The sequence below is a fragment of the Halichondria panicea genome, chromosome 2 (assembly GCF_963675165.1).
Source record: "Halichondria panicea chromosome 2, odHalPani1.1, whole genome shotgun sequence".
Taxonomy (NCBI): Eukaryota; Metazoa; Porifera; class Demospongiae; order Suberitida; family Halichondriidae; genus Halichondria; species Halichondria panicea.
The window spans coordinates 2,897,504-2,908,970 of record NC_087378.1 but is presented as its reverse complement, the minus strand read 5'-3'; the positions used below and the strand labels follow the sequence as shown (position 1 = coordinate 2,908,970).

General features: G+C 40.5%; 2 protein-coding genes across 2 annotated transcripts; both read right to left on the bottom strand.

The window, feature by feature from the left end:
- Positions 1-532: 532 nt before the first annotated feature.
- Positions 533-5,777, bottom strand: LOC135331939 (cathepsin B-like). The gene is made up of 7 exons (XM_064527245.1): positions 5,373-5,777; positions 3,745-3,854; positions 2,770-2,799; positions 2,604-2,704; positions 2,036-2,254; positions 1,749-1,877; positions 533-796 (listed from the first exon to the last, which is right to left on the bottom strand). The coding sequence occupies exons 1-7, from the start codon at positions 5,682-5,684 to the stop codon at positions 711-713; spliced, it is 987 nt and encodes a 328-aa protein (XP_064383315.1). The 5' UTR covers positions 5,685-5,777; the 3' UTR covers positions 533-710.
- A 541-nt stretch (positions 5,778-6,318) lies between these two features.
- Positions 6,319-11,465, bottom strand: LOC135331892 (dolichyl-diphosphooligosaccharide--protein glycosyltransferase subunit 2-like). Its single transcript, XM_064527174.1, has 19 exons — positions 11,328-11,465; positions 10,925-11,220; positions 10,655-10,766; positions 10,221-10,399; positions 9,981-10,070; positions 9,698-9,805; positions 9,299-9,489; positions 9,005-9,070; positions 8,719-8,767; positions 8,496-8,587; positions 8,193-8,307; positions 7,910-8,047; positions 7,791-7,841; positions 7,639-7,728; positions 7,397-7,492; positions 7,044-7,122; positions 6,889-6,926; positions 6,657-6,751; positions 6,319-6,463 (listed from the first exon to the last, which is right to left on the bottom strand). The coding sequence occupies exons 1-19, from the start codon at positions 11,362-11,364 to the stop codon at positions 6,457-6,459; spliced, it is 1,929 nt and encodes a 642-aa protein (XP_064383244.1). The 5' UTR covers positions 11,365-11,465; the 3' UTR covers positions 6,319-6,456.
- Between the last annotated feature and the right edge of the window lie 2 nt (positions 11,466-11,467).

Sequence of the window (11,467 nt, the reverse complement as noted above, 5' to 3'; positions counted from 1 at the left end):
GTATTATCACATTAACATTATAATTATACATAAAATAAAATAAAGGTTATAGTTACATGTACCGTACCCGTAAAACCTCGATTTAAAGTGTTTAATTTAAGTTTTGAATTTTAATGTGCTATAATTATGTCCACACCCCACAATTTCTTAGAAAGTTCCCACACATTTCATAATTATGTACAAATCCTGTAATAACCATTACTGAACAGAGTGAATTGTTTGTCACGACACATGCACAGGAGACACAGTGGTGGCAGAGACAGGAGCCCAGTGCAATGGAAGCACGATCTCTTTGAGACGGTTGACCAGCCCCCAGAACCTGAGGAGCCAGCCCAGCAGGAGGCTGTTCCTATTTGGAAGTAAGTTTTGACAAGAGCAGAGCTCCAATTAATATTACATGTCCATCCTAACACGTATGTAATGCAGATCCAAGACTTTGGAAGAGGGTATAGAAGATTTTAATATTGATGATTTGTTGTTGATGGACAATCCCATCGTAAAAATGGAACTTGATGTGTGAATCATACAGGTCTTTCTTTCATAAAACAAACATTTGGAGGATTGAATTCTTTTCACAAACAACTATTCACAAACGTAATAAACACTCATAGTAAATAACAAAGGGATTCATTTATTTTCACAAACGTAAACTACAGGTACTCATGTAATTCAAGAACACTAAAGTCTTCAAGTTATGTACAGCCGTAAGCTTAGGAGCTGTACTTTTTCGGCATTCCAGCAACAATGCCATACTCAATTCCACAGTTATCATCACCACGGAAAATGTTAAAGAAACCTAGAGTAAACAAGAAAAAGAGTGATGAATGTTATGAGCTGATTAATTTCAGTCCAAGTACTTAAGTTGTTGGGTGTTAACACTTAATATGCTACATGTATCTACGGTGCCTCAACTGCTCAGTCCCATGCAGTATTATTTTTTCTACTTACCATGCATCCTAAAACATCATAATCATACTGTATAGCGGGTGATTTTCCTTGGGTAAAAAAATTAGTTCAACTTGAAAACGGTGAGATTACCTGCACTGCATTGCATGCGTTTCGGTGAGCCGCGCCTACGTTTTTGTGGGGGAAAATTGCGTGGAGGTCAGTTTGCCCACGAAAATTATACTCTAGCTATATAACTAATTACTAGCTAGGAGTTAAGCTCTAGACTGGAAACCACTCTCTTTACAGCGCTCTGGGGACTGGCACTACTGTAGGCCGGCAGCTGCTGTGTTGAGAGTTGTCTCTGATTCTTCACGCTCTCACAAGAATGCAAACGTCACTGTGCACCGCCCCACGCACTAACTATTACTGCACAAAACATTATTGGTCTCGAGTATAAGTAAAGTATAAGTACATCACTGGCTGTCTGCACTCGAGGCTGAAGCAATACCACCCACGCATTACGCATTGGATTCCAACGGGACAACTCTCAACATGCAGCATGCCAGTCCCCAGAGCGCAGTGAAGCGGAGTGATTTCCAGTCTAGTTTAGCACAACCCGGAGCCATGCAGTTGTAGCCACTCGGTACCGGTACTGTATGTTTGCTTGTACACACCTGAGAGAAATACTATACTAATACTATTGTCATTATAATCAAAATTGTTAAATCCCGGGGGGGGGGGGGGGGGGGGCGAAATATCCTTAATGCAGCCCTGCCTGAATTAACCCCTTATTTTTATGATTGCGGTAAAATTAGAGTACAAAGTTTGGCACAAAATGGTGAAAATACATTCCATCTCACCTTTGTTTCCCCAGTGGACATTCCAGGAGTTTGCAACAATCCAGTAATCGGTACCATTATCGGTGCCCCAGCCCAGGATCCGGATGGCATGGCCGCCAAGAAATTTACCTGAGGTATGCTTGTACACACCTGAGACAAATGAGTAGTAAAACTCATGGATTAGTTCTATTGCTGTCTATATACATAAAAATCCAACCAATTGCTGTCTTGGTATGGTAAAAAATAATTCTTTTAAGCTAACTACGATAGGAAGGGCATCAATTATGAGTATGGTAAGTTTAATGTACCAGATTTGTAGGAAAGGAAATCCTCATAGACCTTGAACGTTCCCTCAACAGGGCCATTGGTCATTATCTCAGTCTGGATATTTTCTACTTCGGAACTGACGGCGTAGGAAGTGGCTCCGTAGTGCAAGTCCTTCTCAAAAGTAACGTTATAGCCATCCTCACAGGTCTTCTTGCATTTAGGAGTGGGTTCTTCTTTTGGCGCACAAGGTGACTTGGTGCCTAAAAATAATGACACACTAACACTAATATCGTACGGTGGATTATTTTCACGGATTGCTCGAACTAATTTCGGGGATTTTTTTCAAGGATAGAGGTTCAAATGACCACACTCCTCAGTAGAGAGGTCTTGCAATATATACCAGAAGTAAACCATGATTCTAAAATTTTCAAGGTACAAAGTCAATCGGCAAAAACCGCAAAAATAACCAGCTAACCTTGATGTGCTTGTTGAAAATACATACATGTAGTATGGATAGAGTGACTTGTAACTAAGGTTGTAAGTCTGGCGATCTACTGTACACCTCACACTTAGCCAGTGCTAGCACTATATAATATGCAGTGTACATACCATTGACATGGTGATCACATGACTGAATCTCGTACGGCTGACATCCCTCATGGGAATTGTACTGCCCGCCAGTGACAAGACCGTGACTCTTCCAGTAGCTCCTGCAAAATGTAGGGCAAGAACGGATGTAATTCACTGACAGACACTTTAGCACATTAGAACTTACCATGCTTCTTCTGGGTAACCACCTCTGCATCTGAAAGAAACACAGAAAATTAGTAGAGTAGTGGGTAGTATAATGAAAGCACCGCGGGTGCTGATGCCTCGGTGGAGGTGCCAAAGCGCTACATACATTTAACATAAAGCTACTAATAGTTTTTATACACACATTACAATAAAGTAAATCACTACGCAGTGTGGGAAGTGCTCCTGAGGGTACCGTACAGCCGGTAATTTTCGGGGGATAAAACATTCGTGGTTGAGCAATATTTAGTCACTTCGTGGATTTCGTGGTTGCTGCTTGCATTGCAGGTAAAGGTAGGCAAGGTTGCTTCATTTGTGGGTAAAATTCGTGGTTTTAACTCCAACCACGTAACAGCATTTTACTGGGATTTACATTTAGTGTTAGCTATCCATCTATATATACACACATATTTTTTATTTATTTGTACCATCAAGGAAATGGTGATATCATGATCAACATTTTTGTTTCTGCTGCATGCGGAATAACAAGGAAACTCAAAGAGTGGGTAATGATCGACCATGATTGTTGTTAAAAACAATAAGTTCAAGTCTAAACATTAATGGCTGCATCAGCAGGGCCTTGCAACTCTCTTCTCACTCTTGCAGCTACCAATCAATAGCTAGTGTTCTAGTGCAGAGCTAACTACTGAGTAGAATAGCAACACTATAGGCGAACAAGTTTTGCTACGTACTCTTTTGAAAAAAGCTGCAATGGTATTTCAAGTATTCACTAAGCAAAACTAGCAAACGAAGTATTATTTTGCAAATCCACGAATGAAAAGATGACTAGAAACCTAGTACTTGAACTTCATTTATCCTTTGAGCAGCTGCAGCAGTCTATACACACAGACACACAGACACAGACACATAAACACACTACGTACACCTCGCTTGCACGTGCGCACCGAGGTATAATTATAGTAGCTAAACTCATGATTTAAATCAGATAGAGGCTCACCCACTTCCACACATTTCACAGCAAGCAAGCAGCTCATTAGCAGATATGTGAGTTTTCTCTTGGAAATGGATACAGTAACGGTCAGTCATGGCCTCAGCTGCACCAAAAGCCTGCACAATCATTATCAATTCCGAGAGTAAATTCATAGTTCGCAATAATAATTATACACACTCTCACAGTCGGCACACCGTGCCGGTTAAATAAACACCGTAAAACAACGTTAATTCATTTTGCCTTAATTAATAATGATTTAAAGGCGCCGGGTAATTTTCTAATCTCTATATAAAATGACAATTATTTTTATGTCACGTCCTAAAATGGAGGTCAAAATTTTTGAATTGAAATAATTTTATCCATATATATACGCGTTGTACAATCATATCTAGGTGCTTCCCACAACACATACACTGCACACAACGGACAAAACAAACAGAAATCAAAGAATGAAGTAGTGACCTAATAATTAAAGCATAGATGAAAAAGAAAGGGTTTAAACGACCGGGCTACCCTGTATGAACGGTTGAAACACTATGCGTTATGTTTTAGCGATCGCGAATAATTCAACGGTTGACCATTCTGAGGTTGTATTTAACTGTTTCTAGCTCTCCTATCCACTAGCGATCACTCAGGGGCTGGGACGTACTCTAGAGAAGTATTAAGTTTACATTACTGACTATATAAATCCGTTGTTTCACTCTGTTTTCAATTTTTGTTGACACTCTATGTCAACTTTACTCTTTCCCTGCTGCTTTATGAACAGTATACAGCTTATCCATAGCATAAAACCATTCTATATAGCACTTAGATACATAATAACCAAGTCAAACGATGTCTTTTGCTGTTTTGGCTTCACAGCAGGGAAAGAGAAAAGTTTACATAGAGTAATTCAAGCTAAACTCAACAAAACTTAAAAAACTGAGTAAAGACAATGGACTTAGAGCTTGTCAGTGGTATAAACTTACTTCTCTAGAGTATCTCCTAGCCCTGAGAGATTGCTAGTGGATAGGAGAGCTAAAATACAACCAGAGTTAAAAACTAAAACATTCGGGAGCGCGAAACCAGAACGCAAAGTGTTAATTCACTCATTTACACAGGGCGGCCTGGTCGCTTCTATCTATGATTTGAGTAGCTTTTCTGCTTTTTTTAAACAAATTTTTTTCAGGCGAGGTGAAGGTGTACAATAAGAACTAGACTAATAGTTTTAAGCACAAAACCTCCAAATTGCACCTTAGACAGTCATTCCGCCAAATTTTCTCCAGGGGCTGCCCCCTGGATCCCCAAATTTTCAACGGCGTACGGCCATCGTCACGTCCCCCCCTGGCTAAAAATCCTGTATGAAACCCTGGACTAGATCTTTATTATTTATGTCAACAGCCGAGGGTTAGCACTTCAGTGCTCTAGTTAGTTTAGTGATAGTGGCTGAATTGCTTAGTCGACCTTTTAGAGCTAGATTCTCTTTAATAATCAACATTAATGATTTCACCATCATTGTAGGGCAGTCAAGACAGGTAATGAGCATAAAATAATCCTTTGTAGTTTTAGACACCCTATAACGCAGAGTGTTTCATGCAAAACCCAATCCTTCTTACAGCTAGGTCTAAATACGGTACGGTGACATGCCAACTAACCCAGCAGCTCCCACAGGAACCCTGGTCCCTGATCTCTTGGATGGAGGGGCAGCTTGCCCACTCGGTACGAGAATCGAAGGAGTCAGGGATATTCTTCAGCGGTGTGATGTCTTTTTCAGGCAATTTGGGACCACCAGCGATAACTCCCATTTGTCTACGGATAGAATGTTCGGAGAGCCCTTCAAACCTTCGGTTGATGCCAGCCTTCCATGTTGTTCCCAAGGAATTAATGTCATCAGACATCTTTTGCTGGCCTATCAGCTCAGCAGAAGCTACTGCGAATAGAACAGCAAAAATAGCTATCTTCAACATGTTTTCAACTCTTTGAGATGTAGTTGGGCAGTGAAGCTAAAATGATAGTAGAGGAAGGGGATTGTGTTGCAACCTCAATTATAGCCGCGACCATGGATACAGCTTAAAGTGCTGAGCTTGCAATAAACTTTTTGAGCAAGCTTATGATCATGCATAGACAACAATAAGCAATCAATAAAAGATATAAGCATGGTCTAAACATAATTATACATGTATTATCAATGTTCTTGCAGTGAACTCTCCACCTCTTCTAATAGTTTTTAAGCGAATGCAAAACAACGGCGAGATCAATTCCTGCCTACGCCCCTGAAATGCCACTTATAAACACTCTTATATACATATACCGTATAGCGTGTATATTAAATGTTCGAGATTTTTGCGAGGCATTAACAACGCAGCTTGCACCACTCGTAAATTTTTAGTGGCACTGTAATAATTATTAGAAAGAAAGACTGTACATATATACATGTACATTACTAATTATACTGGCAAGCCCAAGCCTCTGGATGAGGATTGAAGAACTGAACTAAAGTATATAATTATACCGCTACTTACACATTAAAATTATTTAAGTACTACATTTATGCATGGCACATCACGCATTCTGTTATATACGTAATGTAGATCACTCGTGTTAAGAAATAATACATTCTTTGTGCATTTCAGACACAATATATACTCAGAATAGCATATCACATGTATAATGAATTGAAACCTAGTAATAGTCCACTAATTTGAGTTTCAAAATATACCGTACCACTGGCTTCAACAATCATGCCCTGCAAACGGAAAAATAGTCACAAAATAAATTCAGGGTTTCATCCAGACATTTTGAGGAAACTTAGAGTATTAAAACAAGGGGGGGGGGGTAACTATGCCTCCCCTAATTGACCCCCCCCCCCGAGTCAATTAAACCTTAACACAAGAACTACACATGCAACGTATATGAACCGTTTACATGCTTTGACGTACTGCTTGGCTTTAGCAATGTTTCTCAGCATCTTATTCCCTGTAAAGAAGGTGAATACACCCAGTGCAACGAGATACTTGAGCGTCTGGAACATGTTCTGCATTGGTATGGCAACAAGTCAAAATGGGAAGATTCTATTACTTGGAAGTACTATAATATCGCTCTCGTAATAAGATTAAAAATTAACAGTACACAGAGTAATCACATTACACATAAATTAAGATTATAATTTACCAGTTGTGTCCAAAAACAATAATATAGGCCAAGTATTCCTGTAAGGAAACAAAATAATTTCACTATGGAGCACCATATAATAAATAAATATACACTAGACTGATAGGCAACACAATTATAATCAACTGAACATACATGTGCACATGTACACTCACCCCCAAGCCCCAAGTGGAACAAGATTGTCCAGATACCACCAGCACCAATGTTCGAGATGTTAGCTCCAAGTATAGCCCACTGTAGGAATGATATACATGTACATCCGAATGCTATTAGTACGCACATAATTATTTTGGTGTGTAGACAGATCCATAACTTAAAAGAGTGAACTACTCTACTAGAAGGACACAAGGGGGGAGGGGGGGGGGGAGGTTGTTTGGCTGGGAACATAAAACTGATGTCATTCGATCTAAGCGTCACCTTTTCTCGAACTGTACGTCACGCACCAATACAAGAAGTTGTATAGCACAATAATGTAAGATAATTATGTGTAGCTATACGGAGTACTCACAAGGATCAAGAGAACACCAAGAGGAGCCAGGACCAGAATGGTGAACGTGGAGGAGACGACCAGAGGAGGACGCTTCTCCGGCAATCGGAACAAGTGCTGTAAGTGTGGGGGGAGGAGAAGATGTGTGAGATCAAGAGTTGATAACTTATCTACTCTTGGTGTGATACATACAAGCAAGAGGTACTTGGGTCTTGACATAAGCACTACTGAATGCGAGATTTGTACAGGCGACAAACACTGACCTCAATGGCGGGCTTGGCTTTATAAATTTCAGCTGTTTGCTGGCCATCTGTAGTAGCCAGTGGAGATGGGAACTTCAAACCAACACTCCCCTACATACGAAAAGTGGTCCACTGTGAGCAACATAACCGGAACAGTTGCAGCACTATCTTACCACATTCCAGGAGAATGGATTCTCGAGGGCAAAATCACCCACAATAAGAGTCTGCACAAAATATTACAATGTGATCAACATTGTAATCAGATCTGCACAAAATCTCCAATGTAACTTACAAGAGTGTATGTTCCAGATGACATGGAGAATTCTTTTGCAGACTCAGCAACATCCAGCTCAAAAGTGTACTCTTTATTATTGTCTGGAGTGGCTACAAAGAATATCTCCTGCTGACCAGAAGTCAGGCGTACAAATGCCTGGGGGGGAGGTAGCTATTATAGTGAACTCACACAACTCTAACCATTGAGCTTCAAAATTGAAGGCCAATTTAAGCAAGTAACACGGTGAGAAATGAAAATACCAGAATGTACCAGAATGTGTGTACATTGTACTAATAGTTACCTGGTGAACAACAACGGGCTCAGAGTTGATCTGATTGAGCAGTGTGAAGGTCATCCTTAGCTTGGAGTGTTGGTCGGCCTCCACAGAGTCCTTGCTTGTGTTGGGGTACTCCAGACTGGGGGGGGGGGCTCAAATGAGACAGACGAGCATTGATCAGTACTGATCACACACAGGGAAATAGTGTGTACCAAAATAATAGGCCGGTATTTAAGGCCAAGTGCTGCTTGGCGGTCACGAGCTTAAACAGAAATAAGGCACACTTCATAAGAATTCTATTTTAGTGTACAAATTATTGTAGCATACGTAAGTGACTTGGTGGTGACCCGTTGGTCTTTGTCCATTACTGCCAGCTGTGCCGTTCCCACCGTCACCTCAAAACTTACAGTCACTGACAACTAGACGTACAATACACAACAGTGACGATCAATACAAAATAAAATGCAGCAAGTACATCATGTAGGGGTGAAGTGGTACGGCTAATTTTACAACATATAGGCATGTCACAACTCTATCTTATCTATCTCACCTCAATGTTGGACAAAACAACAGCTGGTGAAGTAGCTTTGGATTCAGTACTGGGGAAATTGAAAATGATACCAGGGTACATGTAAGTGCATCGAAATTGTATGCATCAAACGATACAAGCTAGAACTCTCAAACATGCAGGTACAGTACATGTATGTGTGTCAGAAGGGGGCTTGAATAAGAATTGTTGAGGCCATGAAAAGTTGGATGCCATAGGGTAGCTAACCACATAGTTTACACATGTCATGCACACACACACACACAAGTGTACACGCATGCGCACACACCTCAGGACAACGGAGTGGACACCAGGAGTGTTGACAGCTCCAAATATGTTGTAGGTAAAGGAGATTCTAGACAGCACAAAACAAAAACGATTACATTCCAAATTACATTCATGCAGTAAGGTTAAATTCTATATAACAAACTGGTCATTCGTAAAACACGTACTGCACAATTATTATATATAGCAGCACGTTTCAACTGGAAACTGGCATTTTCTACATGTGAATTTTAACTACATGTACATGTAATAGCTATAGTCATGCTCATAACCATCCACCCAGCACAGAAAAGCTTACTTGTTAGCTCCAGCAGTCATAGGTTTGTCAATATTGGTCTTCTCTCCAGTCGGGTTAGTGATGCTCTTGATTTTGACGGTGAACTGATCCAACTGGCCACTGAGAATGTTAGTGAGTTGGACATCAAGGTTCTTGTTCTTCTCGCTGATGGGTTTACCACCATCCAGTAACAGTGCGGCTGGGATCACAGCCTGTATGAGTGGATAATATTAGTCACTACAAACAGTACAAATAGAAAGTACATGTAATAGTTGTACTCGTGCTGTCGACTAGAGTTGGTAGGCTATACATTATATTCTCTCCTCCTCAAAAGTTCTAACAATTCAAAAGCTCTGTAGTTGTAAGAAGAGGGAGTATTAGTGTAAAATATGTGAACAGTGGTACACGAGATGGTCATACATTGTTGGTGGCCAGAGCCTTGGAAGCAGACAACATAGATGCAGCGTCGGCAACGGAGGACGTGAACTTGCTGGATACAAGATAGTTGCCAAACTTAGTGGCCTGCACCTGGAGTAGGATTCAGCGAGCTGGATCATATCAGCATAATTATACATTGTACAAAATTATACATGTACATTGTACATGATTATAATGGTGAATAACCTTAGATTCATAACATACTATTAAGACCAGTTAGCTACTGAAGTGTAGCTAAACCCTTTACTGCTTGTAATCAACTTACCTCGGTGAGATCTGGCTTCTCACCAACACGAGCAGAGAGAGCAAAGATGCCACGAATGACAGCAGATGTTACTTTGATACCGCCTTCATACTGTAAGAAATAGGAAGTAACAAGAAATTAACTAAAAAAGTCTCCTTAAAAACATCAACATCTAACACAAGAAGCATTGCAGGGATAGTAGTGAGTGGTCCTTGGGTGCAAGCAGTTTCAGAAGCATAATATTACTGTGGAATTACTCACATAAAGCGTGTTAGGGGATTCGTCAGCTTGAGCTACAACGTCTTCGATTTGATTGGACAGTTCAGTGAGATCAGCATCTGAGATAACTGAGGCAGCAAGGAAGGCCTGGGCATAGCCGAAGGGTGTGTCTTCATTCTCCAAGGCAGTCAGTAGTGCGGCAGGGGCAGTCTCGTTATCAACTACAAGTTGATAATTAAAGAACTGGTCAGTTATTAGTCATTATAACGACTATTACCATTTGCAAGCATGTCAAATTCAACCATCGCAAAGTGTAGGAATTTTTTAAATTTAAAATGCAATCCTTGCACAAATTAGTGATGCCTGCTTAAGTCCTTGTCATTTACCGTAGAGCACAAAAATTTTGAGGCACTTAACTTTAGTGTTGACGAAGAGTTATGTAAAATGAAACATTAAAGAGACAACCGTCAACTTACTTGGCATGTTCTGATTAGCCATTGAAGTGATGGCATAGTACAGCTCTTCTACAGTGGCTTCCCGTCCAAGGGTATCTGTTAGCACTTTTTGTCTCTTAGGAGAGTCCTTCAGCTGGAGAAAACGACAAAAACATTACAGATAAAATAATATTAATACAAGTCGTGGACATTTAAGGGACTAAAACCACACCCAGCACTCCCTATGATATCAAGCCGCCTTCTAACAATCAACACACACTCACAACAGGTTTATTTTTACATTGTACTTACTGTGCAGCCCTTGAGCATAGCGGCAATTGAGGTGGAATAGAAGATGTCTCTGAGCTCAGTATACTCCTTTGCTTTAGCCATTGTACACGCACTATTGCGCATGTGCTTGTTGTTCTCGTCGTATCCAATCACCTGCAGCCCACTGATTAAGAAGAATGGTGTTTCTACATCCTCATAGGGCTCGGCTTCTTTAAACAGATTCAAAAGCCGTGTCTTATCACGTTGAGTTATAACGTCTTCTAATGAAGACGCTGCACCATGACAAGCCCAGCACACACTCAGTAGCAGTAAGAATCCTGCGCACAGGGCAACATAAAATGTGTAACTCTTATTAGAGCCAACCATGATTAGTCTTGTAGATGATGGTAATGCAAAAATACATGCATCAATGACTTTAACCAACCTATCAATACTCTACTTTGCTCCATCTCTTTACACATTCAGGAGAAGAAAAGGTCTTACTTCACTCACACAGCACTCAGCAAAAGCCACAAGCTAACTCCATGTGCTTTATCATGTGATGCAGTTCAGGGATTTCCCCCA